The 24,479-nt window shown below is 38.9% G+C and overlaps 3 protein-coding genes across 7 annotated transcripts; all 3 read right to left on the bottom strand.

Moving 5' to 3' along the window:
* Positions 1 to 91: 91 nt before the first annotated feature.
* On the bottom strand, positions 92 to 10,347 carry LOC112172234 (protein DETOXIFICATION 45, chloroplastic). Of its 4 annotated transcripts, none has more exons than XM_040508695.1 (15): positions 10,122 to 10,347; positions 9,352 to 9,731; positions 8,579 to 8,721; positions 8,322 to 8,465; positions 8,062 to 8,228; positions 7,624 to 7,759; positions 6,950 to 7,046; positions 6,761 to 6,861; positions 5,853 to 6,016; positions 5,413 to 5,484; positions 5,186 to 5,302; positions 5,003 to 5,098; positions 4,781 to 4,902; positions 4,433 to 4,490; positions 92 to 1,112 (listed from the first exon to the last, which is right to left on the bottom strand). In XM_040508695.1, the coding sequence occupies exons 2-15, from the start codon at positions 9,711 to 9,713 to the stop codon at positions 282 to 284; spliced, it is 2,610 nt and encodes an 869-aa protein (XP_040364629.1). In that variant the 5' UTR covers positions 9,714 to 9,731; positions 10,122 to 10,347; the 3' UTR covers positions 92 to 281. The 4 variants fall into 4 exon arrangements, with proteins under 4 accessions (XP_040364629.1, XP_024165266.1, XP_040364630.1 ...); XM_024309498.2 differs by having other exon boundaries at positions 9,352 to 9,728; positions 10,120 to 10,346; XM_040508696.1 differs by lacking the exon at positions 10,122 to 10,347 and adding an exon at positions 8,830 to 8,976 and having other exon boundaries at positions 9,352 to 9,493.
* Positions 10,348 to 11,038: 691 nt separating this feature from the next.
* LOC112172236 (lysM domain-containing GPI-anchored protein 2) lies at positions 11,039 to 14,400 on the bottom strand. Its single transcript, XM_040508709.1, has 4 exons — positions 13,350 to 14,400; positions 12,212 to 12,332; positions 11,934 to 12,115; positions 11,039 to 11,401 (listed from the first exon to the last, which is right to left on the bottom strand). Exons 1-4 carry the CDS (start codon positions 14,008 to 14,010, stop codon positions 11,304 to 11,306), a joined length of 1,062 nt encoding a protein of 353 aa, XP_040364643.1. The 5' UTR covers positions 14,011 to 14,400; the 3' UTR covers positions 11,039 to 11,303.
* A 1,028-nt stretch (positions 14,401 to 15,428) lies between these two features.
* LOC112168753 (glycerol-3-phosphate acyltransferase 9) lies at positions 15,429 to 19,203 on the bottom strand. Of its 2 annotated transcripts, XM_024305659.2 has the most exons (12): positions 18,953 to 19,197; positions 18,806 to 18,863; positions 18,495 to 18,613; positions 18,205 to 18,304; positions 17,688 to 17,783; positions 17,507 to 17,603; positions 16,905 to 16,992; positions 16,713 to 16,809; positions 16,474 to 16,559; positions 16,021 to 16,140; positions 15,823 to 15,921; positions 15,429 to 15,700 (listed from the first exon to the last, which is right to left on the bottom strand). In XM_024305659.2, exons 1-12 carry the CDS (start codon positions 19,072 to 19,074, stop codon positions 15,652 to 15,654), a joined length of 1,131 nt encoding a protein of 376 aa, XP_024161427.1. In that variant the 5' UTR covers positions 19,075 to 19,197; the 3' UTR covers positions 15,429 to 15,651. The 2 variants fall into 2 exon arrangements, with proteins under 2 accessions (XP_024161427.1, XP_040364641.1); XM_040508707.1 differs by lacking the exons at positions 16,474 to 16,559; positions 16,713 to 16,809 and having other exon boundaries at positions 18,953 to 19,203.
* Between the last annotated feature and the right edge of the window lie 5,276 nt (positions 19,204 to 24,479).

Raw genomic sequence — 24,479 nt, 5'->3', positions numbered from 1 at the left:
TATATTAAGAACAATCCAACTGCTGTATACCACTACAGCTAAATTAATCAACTACAAAACCCGCAGCAAAGCGCGGGCACATTACCTAGTATTGATTCATGATGCAAACAATATTACTGATGAAATCATTTTACCAATTGCATTCCGCACATTTCTTGAAGCTGCAGAATGACAGATGGATAAATGCTTGTTGAGATCCAACAAACTATGGATGAATGTTTGTTGAGATCCAACACACTACATAAGATTCCATAATCAAAAGATTACATTGAAAAAGTAACCTACATAAGACGGTACGTTGGCTTAGCAAGCAAGCGTTTGGCTTTTGACAGTGATAAGCCGAAATCCTCAGACATGTCCAAGTCTTGAGGTACCAAGCCATTTGGGAGCTCCCAGTTAAAGCAGTGCACCAGCTGTGCCAAAACTAGTCGAACTGTGGTTAGTCCTAATTGCATACCTGGACACCCTCTGCGCCCAGACCCAAATGGGATGAGTTGAAAGTCATGTCCCCGGAGGTCTATATTGCTGTTCATGAACCTTTCAGGATAAAATTCTTCAACATTTTCGGACCAAACATTAGGATCTCTTCCAATGCTCCAGATGTTTACTATGATCCGCGACTTCTTGGGAATGTCATATCCATCGATTGTAATGTCCTCGATGGATTCATGTGGGATTAGTAACGGTGCAACTGGGTGTAGTCTGAAGCTCTCCTTCACCACCATACTCAAGTAATCCAGCTTGGGCAAATCAGATTCTTCCACCATTCGGTCCATACCAACCACACTTTGGAGCTCTTCTTGGAGATTCTTCATGATCCTTGGATGCCTCAAGAGCTCGGCAAGGCTCCAAACAATCGATGCGGCCGAAGTATCAAAAGCCGCCGTGATCATGTCTAGTAAGATGGCTTTCACATTTGTTCGATCAAGAAAGTATACTTGCTCATCATTCGGGTTCAACTGTTGGTTCGTTAACGAAAGCAACACGTCTACAAAATCCTTATGGCCTTGTTTCCCAGTCCTAGTGTTGGCAACTTGTTCATGCTCGTCTATTATCTTCTCCAGGAGTTGATCGATCGTCTTGCTAACTTTCTTTAAGCGTTTGGTCAATCCCTGGGAGAAAGGAATTATTGCATCATTAAGATTCCAGAGTACTATGCATATGCATGTTATTCTATTATGTTATCTACTCTAAGATCCAGATCACCAGAAAAAGGCTTCCCTGCTAAACTTTAGCTGGAAGGATGTGCACCGAGTAATTGAACATGTGTGTGAACAAAATTTCCATTCCCGCATCAGTTTATTAATTAATTGAGGGACAAGATAGCTACTGCTACAGAACAAATTATAAGATTCGTTGCACTTGAGCAAAAAAGGCTGATCGCTCTTGCTCTTGATCTAATTAATTTACTCATATACTACTGCTCTACCTCTGATAACGAAAACGTGCAATACTGGGGAGTCATTTTAGGTTTAGGTCTGCATGTGTGATTCTTCCAACATCTCAATTTGAGCAAATTGGGGAAATTAATCGACCACAGATCAAGTTACTAAAGCATCTTTAATATATTTTTAACTTTCAAACAAATCCTAATTAATAGTAACTTTCAAACAAATCCGAATTAATAGTCTAATACCATGGTGCTTTTTTGATCTACTGTGATTCGAGAAGTGTAATTTTAATTTATCCACACATCTTCAATCACTCAATGCTTACTCCGAACTGATTACTACTGCCTAGCTTCTGGTTACTCTCCCAAAACTAGGTTCGTTATGTTGAAGTCTACTTTGTTAATCAACTAGTTCGTAGAGACAAAGAACTGAAGAAGTGCCCTCACCTGTACTGCTATACAACCGGGTTCCGGTTTAAAATTTCAAATCGTTTAGTGTATGGTATATGTAATGGTAAACCAGCTCCTTACATGAAAACAATAATGTAGAATTAAGAAGATTTGGCCGGATGACTTGTCTACCATTGCATCGGTTCAGATATTAATTAACCATCAAAGAGAACTGCCTATGGGAAAAGAGTTAGGAACTTGGGATTAGCATACCTGAATATCAAGTGCAGCAAGGGAAGGAACAAAATCAGATATATTGAAAGCCCCAGTCAAGAAAAACGTTTCCTTAACAATGGCTTTCAAATCAAACCTATCATCCCTTTTACAGCCCAACACCATCCTATACGTTATGTCCTCATTCATCACACCAATCTTCTCACTAACATCCACAACTCCACCTTCCTCTGCAGCTCTCTTCAGCTTTCTTACCAGGACTCCCAGTTCCTCCTTTCGCAGCGGCCTGAAAGCCTCCATTTTTGCTGGACAGAAGAGATGAAGCGTGCAGAGCTTCCTCATATGGCGCCAATAGGGACCGTATTGGGAAAAGGCCATGCCCTTTGTGCCGTAGGACAGGTACTCTGAGGCTTGGATTTTGGGCCGGCTGGCGAAATTAGTGTCATGAGTTTTGAGGAATAGCTCTGCGGCTTGTGGGGAGGAGACTACTATGGTAGAAACATTGCCTAGACGAATGGACATGATGTGTCCATATTTTTTGGCCAATTGTTGGAGGCTTCGATGGGGGAGGTTGCCTAGCATATGGAGGTTTCCCGTTATTGGCAGTGACCGAGGGCCGGGTGGTAGTTTTCTGTGTTTTGATTTTGAGGAGGCAGAGATGAGTGACCAAAGGCATGTGAGGAGAACCAGGAGGATGGTCATTATTGTTGAAGGACTCATTCTTTCTGGCATTCTGGATTTTGTGAAGCTGAGAGAGTGAATGGGATATATGAGTCATGACAAGCTCAGTGACTCATTTATATTAACTGACCAACCATCGGCTCAACAGCAAATGGACCTTTCAGCTGGGTGTTGGATCTCATAAAGAAATTTCAACCATAAACTTTAAATCGGTTCAAAACCCAAATTTTGTTTTAATCAAATAAGAAATTAGGTGATATGAATTCCTTGGAGGTAAACGGTAAGCACGAGTCCCACCCTCAATCTCAAAAAATGAGTTTGTCACACTGTGCGTACAACTAAATTAATTCAAAACCCAGATAAAATATCCGATGCATGCCCATGATTGTGATAATGTGATATAAATTGTTGATTTTTTTTTTTATATCTAAAAATAATCAATGCAGTATATGGATTCCAATAGCAATTTTCTGTCAATTTTCTGTCAAGGCGTAGTTAAAAAATATGTATGTTGTGCATATGAGAATGATGACCATTGTTGAAGATTCCATTGTATATGAAACTAGATGGATAACAATCAACGTTACATTAGGAAGGAGAATAACAGGTAAGATAATACAGATGAAGGGAGCCCAAGGACCGTCAAATTGTGATCCTTCTCTAAGTTATTGTTGTGTACTTTACCATATGGCCTGTGTGCTGCTATGTACCATTTTGCCCCTTTTGCATGAGGCAAGGGACTCTTCGGTGGGCCATCCAGATTTCGTACTCGTACAAATGCAAATGTTGAAGTGTAATTTGATACGAATGTATCATCAAATGGGTTCAGCATAAATACCCTAAGCTAAAGTGACTCACATTGTTGACTCATCTTTTTTAAGTTAAGAGGCGATTGAATTACTAAAAAAATTTAGTTTCAAGAGTTTGAAAGTAAATCAGATTTTGATATATACGAAGAAAAGAAGAAAAGTGTGTGAGTGGCTGGGATGAAAATTTTGACCGTAAATAGAAGTAAGTTAAAAACGTAGCTTCAAATGGAAAACTCGTATTAAATTAAGAGATCTGACTAGCCGCACCCAGAATCAGTATTAGTTTCCTCAAGAGGACAAGAATTACTTTCTGTTTGCACCAATGGAAACCCTAGGCTCAATCTTATACAGTGTACACAGATAGAACCACCTGCCAGATGCTCTAATTTGTTGCAAGAATAGGGAAAACTCTACTGAACCGAATGATACGATTACATAAAAGTTAAAACAATTAACAAAGATCTTATTTTTTATATATACAATAAAAGAATATTGCCAGATGTTGCCAATGAATCAAAAATTGTTTAATCGGTTGATATGACTAGGGAATCCAAAGCTGCAATACAGCTCCAACCTCTCGCCAGTTTATGAAAGGTACTCAGCCTAGGATGCCATTCAACCAAATCCAGATTTTGCTAATATCCGATGGTTACAAGCTAACCGAAAAAAAGAAGAAAAAAAAGGATCAGACATTCTAAAATCTGCAAAACATGTCCATATGAAAGCCCCTTCTCTAAAATTTAGGCTTGCAAGAAGAATTCCATGAAAAAAGAAGGTAACTGAGACAACAGCTTCATTGACACATCATGCATAATTTGAGAAGAAAAAAAGTCAATAGACCAACATGAAATCCATTCTTGAAGACATGCATACATTTGCAATCATTAGAGACTCACCTAAAACACACAAAATTTATGAATGCACTGACCTGAGATGTCTCAGTGTCCCTATGCAGGAACCACCATGGACCTGATTTTGAAAGCAATCTGAAAGGAAAGAAGATATGTAAAAGAGGGTAAAAAAAATACAAAAGCAATAATTGCAATGATAAATGGATAAATCATATGAGTCATCAATTTATTCAAATATTTTCGATTAGTAGATAGATAATGCGCATACTGGTTATCCCAGGCAAAAGGCTGATACTGTAGTAGACATACAATTAGCAACAGGTAATTTATTTCCATCAGAGCCATAAACGACAAACCTAGTTAAAAGGTTGGACGGGTATCTAAAAGAGTATAACAGCCAAAATTTAATAGTATTAGAAAGTCACCTGACAAATCCAGCCACAGCACGCAAGCCCATGAAGAGAGTCAAACCCAACCAAACCCCAGAAAGACCGATAACAGAAGGAGCATATAGCAGAAATACAGAAGATATTGCACCCACGACCATCTATTGTAAAACAAAAAATGGTCAAAAGATAATAAAAAGAAACGTATACAACTATCATTTGCAGCGCCAAATAGTTCTGGATTTCTTTCAAGCAGCTTACCATGGCACGAGCTGCATATGCAAAATCTGAAACACCATAATGGAGACCATCGAAAACATAAGCTAAAGAAGTCAAAGGTTGACTAGCACTGACAAACTGTGGCAAATTTGACAACATCAGCATTGTTATAAAAGACTAACTGCAGTTTCTGTAAAATCACTAAGCATAAATTTTCATACATACCAATACCCCAGATCTAAGGATCTCCAATACTGCAGCATCCTTGGTGAACAAGGTCGCTATAGAACCAAAAGATGTTCCCAGAATTACAGCCAATGAAACACCTATAAACAATCCTATCTGGAAAAACATCCATAATAAGCAACATGAATAAACGATAAAATAAGATCAGTAAAACCTGGGAGCATCCATCTACTAAATAGGTTATAAACCATACAATTAAAGTTTACCTTCAGCATGAAGTCAGTAATCTCTTTAACAATTTTGTATTCGCCTTTTGATGAATAACTCGCAATCAGGGCCTACAGATAGAAATTTAGCTTTATAAGTTTGATGTGATATGCACCAAAGGCACATATTTTTCACGAAAGACCCATAAAGTATATTGGAAAGTCTAGTACAAAGCTTCTGAGTTCCTCAACTTAAAACCTTACTAAAAAAAACCTAGAGGTGTTTAGATTGTTTAATATACTTAAATCCATAAGCTCTTTGACTCCTAAATTATTCCTCTGAAACCAAATGTGTAAATGTAGGCAGGAATGCACTTTAAATCGTTACCCAATTTAGATCAACAAAAATCTGTGAAACTCGGATCAAGTGAAAAGAGGAAAACAATGATGGAACTACATCAAATGGGAACGAATTATGATGATGAATACGAAGCTAATACCTGACCAGATGTAGCAAGTGCATCAGTTAGAAGGGATACAGCCAACCATACTTGTATACATATCTGATGAGCAGCCATAGCTACTGGACCTTGACGAGCAGCCATTGATGTTCCTAATGTCATGGTCGTGAGAACAGCAAGAGTTCTTCCCAGAAGAAAACCACCTATATCATCCCAGCGTTCCAAATTAAGGCAATTAGGTAAAGAATTTTGAAAAAGGAACGTAACCGAGAAGATTATTTACGAAGAAAAGAAACAGTTTTACATGTACTTCAACCACAATACAATGAGAAGTGAAACATCAAAATATAACAATCGGATTACTCAATCCACAATCAAATTCAACTACTATAATAATTTTGTATTGCTATTTATCCAATGATATAATTGAAACAGCACTGGAAAAGGTGGTATTTTCCTATATGAGTTTTGATACTGGATAAATGAAAAGACAGATTTCAAATTTTTTAGTTTTGCTTTGCACAAATAAGTTCATGGATTACCTTTGAATACAATTTCGGTTGTTCTGCATGAATCAAGTCATAGTCTTCTATTGAATTATATTTCCTTCTTTACTTCAAGCATTTTGTTCAAAAGTTCTTCTCATCTAAATTGTATGGTGGTAAAGTAAAATGACTGCTATGATCATTTTCACAGTTGCAGATGGTTGTGGTGAACTCAACAAAACCAAGCCTTCTAAAACCAAAACAACTTCCTGTATGCCATACGAAAACCCCTACCTCGCCCCCAGGAAGACCAAATTCCATAATTTATATACCCATGGCCCCAAACCTAAACCCTAAAACAGCTCTCTTACCTACCTATATGAGTCATGGCCAAGATAATACAGCAGAGTTTATGTCTAAACTTCATGGGGAGGGTTTATCAGCATGAGTGACAGTACTTACCAGACTTTATGTATCCACCAAATTGCAATGATCCCATCTTTGGAGGCAATAGTACTGCTTTCTTATTTAAAAACCAGATCATTAAAAATGTGACGGTGTATCTGAAATCAAAAATTCAAGACTGTTCACTTGCCAAGTAAAGCCAAAATAAAAGGGTATAATATGAGAAAACTATCAAGAATCACATACTGAGATATAACAGTAGACATTGCTGCACCAGTTACACCCAAACGAAAATAATATATTAGTGTTGGTAACAAGAACGCAGCTAAAAGATTACCAATACCTGCACATGGAACAAACAAACATCAATTAACAGGAAAGACGGAAGAGCAAAAAGAAATTAACAACATGGAGACGGAACTATAAAGAGTTTGTCAACAGAACATGAATAGTGGGTTTGCAGATATGATAGAAAGCTGACTTCCCATAACTGTACACTTTTTTACTACTAAATCAAAGATGGTAACAGCCATTTGGTTACTTATTACATATATATATAGCATTGAACAGTGTTACTCACTACCCCTTCCCAAAAGAAGAATGTGAGACTACTCAAGATGCTAGTGATAGACTGATAATAGAATAATGTTTATACATTTCATCAGTAGCACGATGGCATCAATATAATCAAGTTATTGTTCGTCCAATCAGAACAAAAGAGAGTTATGACAAGCCAGTACGATAGAAGTATACAAACTTGGAAATGTTGAATCCCAAAGCAACACGTTAAAGTATTTAACCGCGGTCAAATGAATGTCTGACTATTATGGCAAGGAATCTATGCATAATGCTATCTACAGAGGATTTTGTCAGTTAGATGCACACGCCCACACACACACACATACATAATAAACACTTACCTAAACATAGTACTGGAGTTGTTGTATCCTTAAAACCACGGAAAACTCCTTGAAGAGCCAAAGATGCTACAACTGCAGGAGCACCAAATGCTCTTATTATGAGAAACCTTTTTGCCGGAATGTGCATAGGAGAGTTCTGTGATATTAGAAAAGGAAAACACTTACTTAGAATTAAACACTCATGTGCTCAGAAGTATATTAAAAAAAAACTAATAATAATAAAAACCAGACCACTTTTGAACTCCCCCTCAGCCAATAAAAAAGTAACAAAATCTTCCCCATATTATATTATCAGATTGTTATTCAAACTGTGCATAAACTAGACCTTAGATATGATATCATAGATTCACAAAAAAGATTTTATGTAAACACTAAAAAGGGCTAAGAAATGGCAGATAATTAATCATGATAGATGTAAGTTTAGATCAGAGAACCTACTGATGATATCCCCATCATATTCAGAAACAACCCAGATCCCAAAGACAAGGCTAGCGCCTCAAACATGCCGATGCCAAGTGCTAAAAGTAAGGCTGTTGACACCGAAGATAATTGCTTTCTCTCAGCAGGTACAGATTTTCCATTAGTAATTTCTTCATAAGCATTTTCTGTACACAGTAAGCCTAAATCAGTTACTAACACTCAACCAAATTTATGTATGACAAAGATGGCCAAAGAGTTAACCAAAAATTCAACTTCACCTATAGTAGAAGCTTTACTTGCAGACTTTGCAATGTCTTCAGCCACAAAAGATGTAGCAACACTGAGGAGAGGGATATTAAATAGTTTTGATATATAATTAAAGATGTTCATTGATACACCAGCTGAGGCCAACTCCACAGAGCCTATGGGAATAAGAAGAAGAAGAAAATTATACGCAAAATGAAAAACAAAAGAAGTGAGAGCTCCGAATTAATATAAGTTTAGATTCAAACTTGATTCAAGGAGTGAAGCATACCCAGTCTACCAATATAAGCAGTCTCCATCAGCATTGCTATGGGATCAATTGCCTGACCCACAATTGCAGGTACGGAAAGCATCAGCAGCTCGCGTTTCACATTTGGAGAATATGCTTCAGGGACAGGAATGTCACTCAACACACTGTGATTCATGGAGGGGGAAACAAGAGACGTACAAAAGAATCATACACATAAAACAAGCAAATCAAGGATGTCATAAGAAGGCAGCAAAGTCCAAATCCTGTATCACCTAACACTACTTGAGGATTTCAGAAACTATCTGAAGTAGACCGACCCCCAAAAGCTTTTGCTAGTAATGGTTTCCAGATCAACTTCATATAAAACTAGCTTCCATGCCCAGATAATATCAGAACGGAGGGGAAGTGGAAAAGAGCAACTGGCAGATAAAGTGAGGGAGAGGCTTCCAATAAATTAGAGAAAAAATTTCAAAATCTATAAATTTTCAAAATATATCAAGCTCATATTTACCATTCCCTACAAAAAAAAAATTCAGAGATTTTACAGATGCATCTAGTGAATTTGAAAGAAGAATAAGAATTTCTTTGTATGGGAAAGAGTAATTCAGTCGAAAATGTATGCCAATCTTATATCCAAATTGTGCATAGTAACAATATATTAGAAAAAGTGAAGCAAACTAATAAATTGAAAGCATCAAAGAAGAAAAATAAAATAGAAGCAAAATGATAAAAGCAGCATTTTCAGGAAAGAGAATCAAGCAAAAATTTACACATAAAAAAAGTTAAGGTCTTACGGTTCATCACGATCAGCAGTTAGGGGAGCATGCATTTCCTTAAGAATCACCTTTTCCTCAACCTCAGAGCAACCGACACCAAACTCCGAACTCAATTGATTAGCCACCACCGGAAAACGGGTCCTTCTGCGATGAGCAACTAGCCGCGAGTACTGTGATCTATGCTTAGATGACAGATTGCTGCCCCCCACAGCACTGACATTGCTCAAATCCTTTCTATTACTTAGTGCCACAAACTTAGCTTCCGTTTGCCGCAATGAATACACCCAATCTTTCTTAGTTACTGAATTGAAGTCACTGGTTCTATTCCTCAACCCGGTAGAAGGTGCACCACCTCCAAATTGGGTAGCCGTCATTTTCATCAATTCTTGAAATTTCTTCAAAATCACATAGCAGATTCAAAATAACATGTCAGAATTTCCCAATATTAAGAATTCAACAATCAAAATTCATAACATCATACCCAATTCCACACATTCAAACATTGTTACCACAAAAAAGAAGAAAATGAAGGAACTTTACACATCAAAATGATCATTTCCAATACCAAACACTGAATACTATACACAATAAATGTCTATAAACTCCTCTCGGAAACAGAACGGTAATACATTCGAAAACAGAGCATAACTGCAAAACCTCTATAGCAATGGCTTACGAACAACGCAAAACGAGAAAGTGGCAACCAGAAATGAGAGCGCAGAGCCTCTTTTTGATTCCCACGAAAACTTATTCGACAAGAACGAAAGGATAAGATAAAGTTTTCACCTTTTTTGCAGAGGGAGGGAGTGACACACAGAGAGAGAGAGAGGCTGAGAGAGTGTTAGGGTTGTGGTGAGTGAGTGAGAGAGATAGATGAAGCGAAGAAGAGGAAAGAGGGTTGGAAATTGAGAATTCCCAACCTCTAATTCTCCGACTGCAAAAAAGTTGGCGACCGCTGGTGGTAGTTCGAACGTGAGAGAGAAGAGCCGAAGTTTTTGGGTTACTTATAATTGCAGTTTACTCAGGGTGTTTTGTATTCTACTGCAAACAGAGACGCGAGGACTTGCGGTTGCAAATTTACAGTTTTGCATTTCGGATTTTACTTGGGTCCGAAATTTGACCCCAGAGGTCTCAATCGGGTCACATCTTCACAATGAATTGTCACACAATTTTCGTACTTTTTATAGAAAGGGGTTTGTTTAGCAAATTAAGGTAATTTCATTTTTATACGTATTCAAGTGAAGTTCCAAACCGAGCACCGCGTGAGGAGCTAATTTCATTTTTTTTACTTCGATCAATTTTTTCTAATACATTAAGGACATCTCCAACCCTTTAGTTAAAAGTCATATCCATTTCATGAATTTAACACTCCTTAATGTCATTATCATTCATTCAGATTTTGCATCTCTAATCCTCTTTAATCAAAAGTCATAGCATAATCTCAATTGATCATGGGACCCACCTCCTCTCCCTTCTCCATTTTGGCTTTCGTTCTACAAAACTTAGTCAAAATGACTAAGCTTTCGACTTAGAGTCATTTTGACTACCTTTTTATTGGGATGGAGATGCTGGACTTGGATTGGAGAAGCCAAAATGACTTTTGACACTAGAGTTAGAGATGCCCCTAGTTTGTATACAGTTGCATAAACTAGTTCCATAGTTTAAATTTAGACCTAATTTTTGCCTACAAGAACAGTGTGATCCATACAGAACAGAATGTATGATAACATTTAAAAATGGCATTGCTACAAGATGAGTCCAAAGCATGGTTGAAACAAGGTTGTATTTGATTCCTAACAAGAGGAAATCTACTCTCCAGAAGGCATGATCAAGCATGCTTGGTCACAAATTTGATATATACTCGTACATTAAGGATGTACAGAAGAATTGCACCATATGAGTCTGCTTCATCATCCTCCTAACACAAGCAAAAACTGGACAATCTCGTACAAACTTACACAGATATTTCATCATAGAAGATGAAGACAAAGAAGAGCCAAGTGAATTGAGACGAAAAGGAAGTTCCAACTCCAGCTGTGTAATCCCATCTTTGAAGCGATGCTAGGAGCTGTAGGCCAATGAAAGGCACAGATATCAGTTTGAATTGATGAACACACAGTTATTACGGCTGTCCAACTAAATCAAGGTTTAGGTGAACAAGTAATTATCGACAAAATTAGGGTAATGCAAGTGTGGAGATATATAGGACGGATCAGCTTCATGTAGTCATCTAGTGTTGGTGAATTAATATCAACATTGATCGAAAGGTAATGATGAATTCAAATTAGTCTAAATGCAAAGTAACCAATATGATGGCTAGTGAAAAGATATCTGCCCGGCGGGCCCTGAGAAGAATTTATTGAAATGTTTTATGGTGACAATGCCATGGCTAAGAGAGTGGCCCAGGACCATATGCAATTATGTTCAGAACTACTGTCCAAACTGATGAAATTCTCCTTTTTGCTGGGGCCAAACTCGTGAATTTGTCTAAAGCATTTATGCAGAGAATGGCCCAAGAATTTGGTTAACAGCTCAGAACGTAAATATGCATTATGCAATGGCAATTCTCGTTGTAAAGAAACTGGTTAAGGGGCACTTACTTGAACAGGTGGACTGAGCTACCAGATCTGTAAAAATGGTTTGGTTATCGTACCCCCTATAGGCACAAGTTGTTTGATTGCAGGAGGAGGAAGATGTGGTGTTGCCAATGTATAATTGATTTGAATCTTGGCATTGCATCGAAGGGCATTTCGAATTAAGATTTGATGGCTCGCATTGTAATCTGGCCACAAAACAAAAATTACAGTTTCTTGAAACTAGATGAGAATTCTCCAATGGGGTAAAAATAAAAAAAACAAGTAGTTAGAGATGCACTCACTTCCAGTTGTTCGCAGAACTACATTGGCACTTCACACAATTGAAAGCAGTGAAGACATAGGTGTTATTAGGAACAAGTAACGGGGAATCTATCGAGTCATCTCGTACTGACGATGCACAAGCTGCCAAATCCACATTTGAAACATCAGTCATTTTATAAGTGAAACTAATGATACTGCAAAGGGGTGATTCACAACCTGATCTAACTGCTAAACAGTCAAATGCAGTACTATCTTGTATCAAACAAAACCTGATCAATTTGAAGCCAGCAATAAAGTTCACACAAATTATTTGTGACAGTACATTTCACCAGCAATAAACACCCTGTTTGATTTAGATGTCTGTAAGTGTAGCTATTGGAGTCCCCACAAATCAATAATAAGGTTTAGCTAACTTTCTACAGGATATCTCTGACTATACCTCCTGATTATCCTTCCACAGTTTCACCTACCAAACAATTCTAGGACTGTGTCTACAATTTTCTATCCCTCCTAACAAAATAGTCATAGTCAGTACTGCCATTACAGGATGGCAATGGGAATTTTCCAGAGAAGGACAACTCAATCTATTAGGACCCGCATCCACTTAAACCAACTCTTCCTAATTAGTCCTAATTATCTTACTCAATTCTATATCAAAATCACTACTATAACAACAATATCTGCAACCACTGAGTGTGGTAAGGTTGCGTTGAGTGGCTTAGCATATAACCCCGTGTCTAGCGTTCGAGTGTCAACTGCCATCAATTTGTGGCCAACTCTCACCAGTTTGTGACCAGCAAGTGAGAACGTAACCGAGGTGACACCCGGATAAAATAAAATAAAATAAAATAATAATAATAAAAATAAAAACATTATCTGCTGTTATTAATTAATTTGCAGCCTCTTTAATTAAAGTCATCTAATTGATGCAATATGCAACCCTGTCGAGATTTTCTAATGGCATTAGGGTAGAAAACAAAGGTTTGCTTACTAATATCTGAAGCCCTAATTCAATAACCTGCCAAAGAAGCCCCTAAAGTTTAAGTCACTACGATAGTGATGTAACTCCATTTTAAATTTTAATCATAGTACATTACTAATACATAAAGTGGTTGCAAAAGTAGAAAATGAGAGGTGAAAAGTGAAAAAGGTTTTTACCTTTGAGAGGAACATCAAGGACCTGACCAGCCTCGAGTTCATTGGGGTCAGGCATCCCATTGATCCGAAGGAGCGTCTCTTGGGTGGTCCCATACTCCTCGGCGATCCCCTGCACCGTGCTCCCAGGGTCCACCACGTGTCCGTAATGCACTACTTCCTCGCCGTCCACTTTGTCGCAGCTACAAGGCAGTGGGATCCACAGCTTCTGCCCGACCTCGATCTTATTCGGGTCGGGTATGCCATTGACCCGGGCGATCTCCTGGTACGTGACCAGGCGCGAGAACAAGCTGGTGGCTATGTAGTCGAGGCCGTCGCCGGCCTTGACGATGTACTGGGGGCGGTGGTAGGAGACGCCGGAGCCGTTGGAGCAGCGGCAGGAGAAGGGGATTCGGAGCTTCTGGTTGGCGGTGACGGGTTCGTTGGGTCGGGTCGAGAGGGGGAGGTTGTTGGCTCCGAGTAAGGTGCGGAGGTGGGTGATGTTGAAGAGGGTCTTGACGGCGTTGAGAGTAGTGGCGTTTATGGGGGCGAAGTCGATGAGGGATTGGCAGGTGGAATTGGCGGAGGGGGTAGTGCAGTTGAAGGTGGCGGCGGAGGAGGGGGCGGTGAGGGTTGAGATGAGGAGGGCGAGGGTGAGGAGCAGGGTGAGGTTAGAGAAACTCATTTTGGGTTTTGGGTTTAAGGATTGAGTTGGGTGGGGGTTTAATATTAATGGGAAATCAGTGGGAGCAGAAAGGTACCATGGATTGTGGAAGGAATAAGAAGAAGGAGGTGGAAAAGTACAAAGGAGTGGAGTTTTTGAGTGGCGGAAGGTGCGGGTCAGAACTGGGAGAGGAGGACGACCTTGACTGCAGTGAAGGGTGGGAAGACTTCGGGGTTGTGCTCTGTTCCTCTCGTGGCCTATGTCGCTATGTAGTGTGTGGGATAATGTTCGTTTGTTTATTTTGGCGCCTATGTTTGGAGGTGTTCATTACGTTCACAGAAATGGACAACTGTATCTGGTCCTTGTGTTCTCTAGTATGGACTGTGTGGAACCATGTTAGCACGGCTCTGGAATTTGGATGATACCATATAGTTCCTTGACGTTTTCAACACGGATGTTAGAACAAAAAAGCTGTATGTTGAATGATCCGTTCTGTGATTTCGTTTATTTTGAAAATTGGGTAACGGATTTTGTTTATTTCAGACAAACACCATTATTATTGATGTTGAAATAGCGAGAATTCACAAATACACTCTATTGCTCTCTCGGTCTACCCTAGTCATCACCTGATGGTAAAGGCCGATCTCCGCCATTATTGTGGTCTTTCTTGGTGGCTCTTCCTTCGAATGAACCAAAATTGCAATCTGATATGAACCCAAAATGCATATGCACTTTCACAATATTGTTTAATCACTAAACTCTTAAAAATAGACGCCAACTTGTTATTTTGATATGATGACATCTAAATGATTAGATAACTTTCAATATGTTTGATAATCTTCTTTTTCTAAATCTAAAAGATAATAATTCTCTCATAATAAGATCATATACTTCAAATAATTGATCAACGTTGTATTAACCATCACTTTACAACTAAGTTATTGTTTGACGATTCCTCATACATCTGCAAAAACTCGTGCCCATTATTATAGAGTCCAAAACGAAAGCAAACAAGGCATGCCTAACCACGACCAATTAAATAAATGACAAAGTTGGTTAGCAAGAAAATAAAAATTGAATAAAATGATAGATAAGTAAAGACCGCGATTTGTGATTATGGTATGAAATGGAGAAGTCAATCACTGCAGTCTGTGTCATATGACTACAGCTCAAATATGAAAAGGAGCTTTTATTCCTTGGTTTTAAATGATCAGCAAGAAAAGTCAATTTTCTGGAATTGCTTCTATCAAGTGCCAAACAGAAGGGGCCTCAAAGTCAAGTCCCCATTAGTAAGTCAAGCTCTCATTCTAATGGAAGATGGCTGTGCTTATACAAAGAAAACCTAAATTGGTGGTTTCATTAGGAGCTCAAATCTATTCAAATGCTCAACCGAAACAAACCAAGACATTTCCAGAAAAATTAAAAATGACACGTAAGGAGAACTTCCTACAAAATTCTGAGCAAACCGACACTACCGAACTTTATAAGCTTTGCATATTCATGAAAATAACTGGGCAAGGGGTGATAATTATATCAACATTTACGTGTTTTCTCAATGACAGCTATATCTTTAGACTCCAAAACCAGTTACTCAAATGAAGAGTATGGAGTGTAGTACATGCAAGTTTAAAATGAACTAGGATTAAAAACAAAGAAACAATATCACTTCTCCTCGAGGCGTCGGAGCATAGACTCGGCAAAGCTCTGTTGCCTGCAAACAGAAGATTATTAATAAGCTCCATGATTATATGCGGCATCTGTATATAAGATGCAAGTAAAGACTGCAAATGAAAATAGTTGGTCTAAGAATTTTCTTTTCATTCCTCTACTTACTTCCTCTCTCTATGCTTTGGGCTAGGGCGAGAGTATTTCAGATACCCATCCCATGGGACCTTCTTAAGTCCTGCTCGAACAGAAATTATGTCCCTGACCCTGCAATGAAGTATCCAAAATGGTGGAGACAAAACAAGATCAGGCCGACCTGGGGCAAGGCACTTTGTTCTTAATACAAGCCCAGGAAAGACTAGTTACCTCTCTGCAAATTCAATGGCAGTCTCCCCAGGCTTCATATTTTCAGGCTCCAAATACCACACATCACAAACAACAGCCCATGATGTCATAAGCTGTAGCAGATGCATTGTGAAGGACTGCCTGCAACAAAACCATATTATATAAACCCTTATGGTACCATGGACAGCATAACAACAGCCCAAGCATTGCTAAAGGCTTCCAAATCATGGATCTAAAGCAAAAAAATATCAAAGAGCACCATCAATGGCCAGCTCACAACGATTGGACTATAATGACTGTGTTTACTGGCATTGAAACACTTCATGCTTTCCATTATACTAGTTTCAGAGTAGATATGAGTAGACAACTTTCTTGGTCATAATAAGAAAGATATGTCAAGGAACAAACCCATTCTCCAAGTAAAAAAATAAGTCTGAGTGCATATTATATTAGTCTGTCAGAATTCAAGCTTACTTTCTGCTGTTCCAGAATGCATCAACGAAAATTTTATTGTACTTAATTGCGACAGGGCAAACTGAGCAGCCAAGCTCAAATGCACCCTAAACATATAAACAAATAAAAGAAAAAGTTAGATCAAACGACAAAGACCAAGAACTTCTTAATAGAAACAAATTCAGTACATATATGTCCTACAGTAAAACACGAATATTAGCACACTAAAACCTGAGCAAAACAAAAACTCAGATACAGACCTTCTTAAACATAACAGTGTAGTGATTGTTTACACAAGTTCCTTCGGGAAATATAAGGAGAGGGTTATTGTCAGGCCCCACCACATGATCCCTTAATCTGAAAAAGAGATATAACTGTACAAGTTCATATACCAACAACATGGGCAACAACTTAATACAGAAATCCAGCATGCTCTTTCTATTTATACTTACTTCTTCGCAACAATTTCCCGATCCTTTGATTCTGAACGATTGAACCAGATACATCCCACACTCTCCAAAATAGTTTTTTGCAACAATCCTTCATGTGAGGCATAAACAGAGATAATAATCAGTTTGATTTCATCTTTCTCCAAGAAAATAAAAATCATAAGGACTCCGTTTATTATATGCAAAATGCGAACTTAGATTTTTCCCATTCCTGACTGTTATTATTTGTAGTAAACAAAAATAGAATAGATCCAAAAGGCCAAAACCTGGCTCTTCACTTGGCCACTTTTACAAAAGATTCATTGATGTACAAGAAAAAATATGGTAACACTACTAAATTCATTTTCTAAACCATGAAAATAAAATAAAATCACACAAAGCCAGAAAACTTCACTTCCATCAAAGGCCTGAGGAACTTACATGTAAGATGGATAATTGTAGTAATTACACTACATAAATCAGGCAAATCTAACCTGACGTTTCAATGATACAGACAAGTATAGAACTCTGTGCATGAAAGTGACTCAAGTTTCCTTGGAGGTTTTGGCAGAAACACTTTCAAAAATGGAATTCCAATAAATAACAATATTAGCAATAACGCTTACCAACCCATCCAGGATGCTTTTGCATAATTACAGCAAATGCCGTCATTTGTTCCAGGATGATGAAATCAATCATAGAAGTATGATTGGCCACAAAAACCTGCTCAAACCAGGAAAGAAAATATAAGGACAGGAGCAAATGAATATGGTTATTTAAAAAAAGGAACATTAAAGTTAAAACTACCTGCTTTGGCCGCATACTAGGCTTTGGTCCATGGTACTTCACAACCCCGGTCCAAGATGCAACAAAGAAGCTACACATTAACTCCACCAAACATCTCTGAAGGAAAAAGAAACAACAGGGCATAATAAGTACAGGATGTTCAATGTAGAAAGCAAGACCAGATGAAGGAGCATCAAGAATATAAGTGTATTATGCCCTATGCTATAATAGACTAGAAGTACCACCCTTAGGATTATGCACATGTAACACTTGCTAGACAAAGACTAGAGAAAAAGGCAAATACCTCATGTTGAGAACAATGGCAAAATACAGTTCAACTATTTTTTAGAGTGCATATAAAGATAATACATGTGTGTAACCCAAACTATATTGTAGCAGTCTGTGAAACATTATGCAATACTACTTCATTTAACCTGATTCCTATAAAAGGCAGTCACAAAAATCCAACCTTGTTTTCAGACAATAGGAAAAAATGCAATACATGATAAGTATAGAAATGTAATAAAACAATCTGCACCTCTAAATTTTTTCTCAATTTTTCATGGCCTTTGAGTAGGAAGTGCACAGGAATGAATGCCGAAAGGAAAATTATCCATCCAATAGTCAAGACCAGTACCCTGCACAATAAGTTAAGCCCCTCAATAGCTAAACAGACAACAACAACAATGACAATGGCAAGCACCATCAACTAATAATCAGCGAGACAATGTCCTGTTATACCAGTAACCTCATAACAGCAAATTTCGTTGCTTGATGGCATAAATGCATGGAAGTTTGAATACGTATGCAGAAGATAGAGGCTCTAACCTTGCCGGAAATAGAACAAAGTATCGAATCACCACTCCGAAACACCACAAAGGGAACAAATAGATATTCCAATTCCACGGCTCCGGAGGATTCGACTTAAAGCACCGCGTGAACGAGTCCTGTTCATCCAACATTCACAATCAATCACTAAAATTCAATCAAAACTTGAATCTCCAATGAAATTGGTGAGATTACAGAACACTTAGCTAGCAAGCTTCTAGTCAAAACAATCGATTATTAACTTTGTCTCCCTAATCCCTACCAAAGAATCAGAGCTCGAACAAAAATGAGAAACCGAGCAAGCAACTCACATCGATAATGGCGCCGGCGGCCTCGGCGAGGGCGGGAGAGATATCAAGCAAATCACGCCTGAGATTTCAACAGAGTGAAATGAGTTGAGGACAATTAAAAATCTCGGAGAAGAAGAAGAAGAAGAAAAGAGGGTTGAGGGGTTTTACAGGCGAAGGTTGCCGTCGGGTTCTTGTTGGATGGAGGCTCCGGAAGGAAGGTAGTCCTCGAGGTTGGGCCGATCCAGGTCCAATTCGGAGCTCGAGGATTTCAGCTTTCCGGGGACGCTCATGCTTCTATAACACACACAGTGGGATTTGCTTTGGTATTTTTCGGTTTTGGTGTTGGTTGGTGGTTCTCTTATGTCATCTCATATCTCGCAATCCAAAGCAGGTCACTTGTTGTTGATGTGATGGTGATTGAAACTCGTTTTTATTTTGGGGCTGCCATTTTCAGAAAACGGGAATAATCCTGATTTTTGTTTCCTTCACAGTTCACCTTCATTATTTTTATTTTTTTTTTAATCGAATGTGGCCCGAGTCAAAACTTTACGTCCAGTAAAATCTTGATAAATAAATATTTGATAAATTAATAATTTTAGTTAAATTATAGGGAAAAAAAAAATGCAAACAGTATCCGACCTTTAGCCCATTAGTAACTTTAGTACCTGACAAAAAAAATATATCACTTTGGTAGCTGAAGTTTGGACCCCGACCCAATATTAGTACCTAAAACACTGTTGGCCGTTACGGTGTCATCCACGTGGCAAATTTGCAAGGGTATTATGGTCCCTTCATCCATTCGCTCTAACCCTAGCCGTAATCCCCAATTTTGAATCAGTTTCACTTTCACTTTCACTTTCAGACTCTCTCTCTCTCTCTCTCACATAACGAATCTGTAGTCTTCCCTCTTTCAACCTTTCACTATTTGACTGAACACAACAGAGATTTGATTCCCTATACACTGAAACAACAGAGAAAAGGAGATTTGATTCTCCTAATTCGGTAAGATGGAGAGGGAGAACTGGAGGTATTTTCGAGTCAAAGGGGAGCCACCAGTTTATGCAGGTAAAATCAAATGGTCCCCAGTGTAAAGTTTCCACCTTTTACTCGATTCGGGTAGAATGGCTTTGTTTAACCCTATCGATGGTTTTGTCTACAGTTTGGTTTAGGGTTTAGGGCATTTTTGTCTCCATCTGCAATTGTTTATTTTCTTGTCTGTTTGATGTCGGGCTTGAAGTGGTTGCTAAGGTTAAATGCTTTAGGCATAGGGTTTGTGGTTTGGTTAGTTGTGAATTTAATTTGAGAGCAGCTAAACAACAACTTTAGAGGTTTTGGACTTAAATGAAGAGGGTCGGGTTGTTGATGCTGGGTTGGTGAAGATCATAAATCTGAGTTCATTGTTTGTCCTTAATTGATGTGTGCTATTTATGGAATAAATCTTAGTAATAAACTTGTACAAGAAAATGTGATGTAATGAGTTGGTGGATTTAGGGTTTAAAATTGTGGAATTTGATTTGCACTCAATGGTTTAGATCATGATGTTTTGAAATTTCATTTGCAGGTACTGATGTGTTCACTGTGAAGATACACCATGGAGGAAGGTTTCACAGTGAGAGAGGTTTAAATAGGGTTTACAGAGGGGGAGAGGTAGTGTATGTTGATGGAGTAGACCCTGATAAAGTGTCTTTGACAGGGCTATTCTATTGGGCTTATGATCTAGGGTATCAAAACCCTCCATTACAGATGTGGTTTAGGATTCCTGGTAGTGAGGAAGGGAGTGGATTTCTGCCAATTAGTGATGACAAAGATGCAATCGACATGTGCACCTTTGTCTCCCCAAGAACAAGGACCATTGACATGTACATTGTTTGCTTAGGTGAGAGGAGAGTGTTTAGGGAGGATGGGCTGAATAAGTTTGATGACGATATTGACCACACACGTTTCATGGGTTGGTGGATTGATGACATTGAAGAAGGGCCCAATGTGACTTCAGAGAAAGAGGATGAGGATGAGGATGAAGATTTGATTGATGAGTTTATTCCTGAAGTTGTGGCAGTTGTAGAGGTGGATGATGATGATGGGCCAGAAGTTGGTAATGGGCCATTACCTACAGAGAATGATAATGGGCTAGTACATGGTAATGATGATGGTGGGCTTCCAAGTGCTTCTGGTGTGACCCAAACTGAAACGCAAAGAGGGAAGAAAAGAGCAGTTGACAAAGGCAAAGGAAAACAGAGAGTGGAAGAAGACATCCCAGCAGCAAAGAAAAAGAAGGGAAGACCAAGGAAGCAAGTCCAGAAGAGGTATGCCACTAGATTTGGAGGGGAATCTTCAAGACAAGTAGAAGAACAAGTTGAGGGTTCTGAGCACCCAGATGAAGTACACGGTTCCTCTGAAAGTTCAACAGATTCAGAGGACTCAAACTTTGAGGGAATTGTTGACTCTGATAATGATCTCCATGACGAGGATGATGACATCCAGTTTGAACAGAATGTGGATGGTAACCGGGTCAATGAGTGGGATGAGATGGGGTATGAGGGAAACATATCAGAGGATGATGGATTTGGTTCAGAGGGAGAAGATGGAGATCAGTATTCATCAGATGAGGATGGTCAAGACAGAGCCAGGTTTCCTGTCAAGTGTAGGAAAAGGTTCAGCCAGTGGAGGCAGTTTAATGCAAAGGATGATATGAAGAACCCTACATTTGAGTTGGGGAAGGAGTTTGCCAACTCTAAGGTGTTCAAGAATGCTATTAGGAAGCATTCTGTTATAACAAAGAAGAAGCTTAGATTTAAACCAAACACAAGGCACAAGGTGAGCTTCTGCTATTAGTTGTCTTGTTTATCCATTTTGGTTAACTTGTGTTAGGATTATGTGTTTCTAACTTTATCATGTGTTTTGCTTAAGTGTGTGCTGTCTGCAGGACATCTCCTAACTGTCGATGGAGGATTTATGCATCAAACACTGATCTAGACAACCCCACCTTATTCATCAAAAGTTTGCGGCTTGAACACACTTGTAGTTCACTTGTTGGGAAGGTCTACCATATGCATGCTCCCTTCATTGCAGAAAAATATCAAGAGTTTTTTATGAGTGATCCAAATTGGACAAGGGAAGGCATGCAGAATGCAATTAACAAAGACTTTGGCATGTCAGTTGGATATCAAATGTGTTATTGAGCCAAGATGAGAGCCAAGAAGCTAGCTCAAGGCAGCTATGAGGACCAGTACAATTTGTTGCAATCATATGCACGTGAGCTCAAGAAGACGAATCCTGGAACTTCAGTTTGGATACAAACTGAACTTGATGGGGAGATAGTCAGATTCAAGAGGATTTACATTTGTATTGCTGCTTTGAAAAAGGGTTGGAGAGAGAGATGCAGACCATACATTGGGTTGGATGGCTGCCACTTAAAGACTGTGCACAAAGGTCAGCTCCTCTCTGCAGTTGGAATAGATGGAAATAATGGAATATGTCCAATAGCATGGGCAATTGTTGAGGCAAAAACTAGGGAGAGTTGGACATGGTTCTTGGAGTTCTTGAAGGCAGATCTTGACATCCATCACTCAAGGCATTATACCTTTATGAGTGACAAGCAAAAAGGCCTTGAGCAGGCCATTAAAGAGTTGTTTCCGGATGCTGCACATAGGCATTGTGTAAGGCATCTGCATAACAACTTCAAGAATGATGGACACATAGGTACATTGTTGATTTGTATTCTCTTCTTCTTATGTTTAGTTGCATGAACATTTGTTCGAACATAGGTTTTTTATGTGAATACTATTGGTTGTAGGTTTGGAGTTGAAACAGAAATTATAGGCAGTGGTCAGAAGCTGTACCATGAATACATTTAACGAGGCAATGGAAGATTTGAAGAAAAGCTCACTTACTGGATGGCAATGGTGCTTGGATAGGCCAGCCAAACATTGGTCAAAGTCACACTTTGACCATAAATTCAAGTGTGATTTTCTTTTAAATAACCACAGTGAAAGCTTTAACAATAGTGTGTTGCCAGCAAGGAAGAAACCTATACTTGCATGCTTGGAAGAAATTAGATTAGCAACCATGGTCAGATTAGCAAACAGCAGGAATTCTGGCCCTAATTGGAAGTGCAAAGTTGGACCAAGAGTGGAGAAGCAGCTGAAAAAGAATGCAGAGTCCAGCCATGAATATAGACCTGTTCCTTCAAGTCTTTAGAGGTATGAGGTTCAAGGAAGTGGGGTGGGGTGTAAAAGTGGAGTAGTTGCACAACAGTCAGTTGCATTGGATCTTAGAAGTTGCACTTGTCAAAGATGGGATGTATCTGGCCTGCCTTGCGGGCATGGAATAGCTGCAATCCATTCAAAAGGCATGACACCTGATGATTTTGTGGATCCATACTACAGCAAGGACATGTACATGAAGGCATATGAGCCTGTCATGCATCCAATAACTGGAGTGACTGAGTGGGAGAAGATTAATAGGCCAATTGCACCACCTCTGTATAGGAAGCAGCCAAGGAGGCCTAAAACAGCTAGGACTAAGGAATCGGGTAAGGTCTTTTCAAAATGGGTTTATGTTTATGCAGTTAGTTCAATTTTGGTTTCTAACTTGCACAAATCACTTGAATTTCTTGTAGGTGAAGTAGCCCCACCTCCTGGATTAACAAAGCTACCTAAGGTGTATTACAGCCAGGTTACCTGTGGGATTTGTAAGCAAAAAGGTCACAACAAGAGAACCTGCAAGAAAATAAATGAGGTAACCAGATTTTTATGTGTAATTGTCATTGTTGGAAGTGTTGTGATTCTGTTGTTCGATGTGTTGTCACCAATTTGTGTGCAAATTATATGTGTTGTGATTCACTTTGTTGGTTCACTTTGTTGTTATGCTTATGTGCAGGCCCAAGCTCAACAAAATGTGCAGCCCCAAGCTGCTAACCCTATGGAGCCCCAAGGTGCTGAGAATGTGCAGCCCCAAGCTACTAAGCCTATCCAGCCACAATCTCCTCACCTAGTGCAACCCCAAATTGCTGATCCTGTGCAGCCCCAAGCTCGTAACCCAATGCAGCACCAAGCAGAAAATGAAGAAGGCCCTGAAGATGATTATGTAGCTACCCAACAATCACAAGTTACTACAACTACAGAAGGCTCATCTTAGCCCCAATTCAAAGCTAGAAGGTTCAAGTCACTTGCTCGCAGAAAACCCAGGCCTCAATAGACTGTTTTGGATAAATTGTTTTTTTTTTAGAGGGAATGCTCCATGTCTAGTACATGATTAACACAGTTTGTGTGCCTTCTAAAATTGCAATTTCTGAAGGCTTTTTTGGTATGAACATGACTTCAGCAAGTTGCCTTTTGTGAGAATTAGAATGCATTCTCAGTTTCATGTTATGTTTTCCAGGAATTTTGGTCAATATGTGATGGTTTTATTCTCTGAATTCTTTCCCCAATTTTAGACCTTACTAATCAATAGGCAAGGTACTTGTATTGTGTTGGGCTTCAAATATTAGGTACTAAAATGATATATAATTTGTTTTTTTTAGCGGTAAATATGTCAGTTCGCGCCAAAAAATCCCTACACTTTTATTGAATTGGCAGGAATGGATGAAGGGACCATAATACCCTTGCAAATTTGCCACGTGGATGACGTCGTAACGGCCAACAGTGTTTTAGGTACTAATATTGGGTCGGGGTCCGAACTTCAGGTACCAAAGTGA

The sequence above is a fragment of the Rosa chinensis genome, chromosome 6 (assembly GCF_002994745.2).
Source record: "Rosa chinensis cultivar Old Blush chromosome 6, RchiOBHm-V2, whole genome shotgun sequence".
NCBI classification, from domain to species: Eukaryota; Viridiplantae; Streptophyta; class Magnoliopsida; order Rosales; family Rosaceae; genus Rosa; species Rosa chinensis.
The sequence above is the reverse complement of the archived record's forward strand: the minus strand, read 5'-3'. Positions and strand labels throughout refer to the sequence as shown.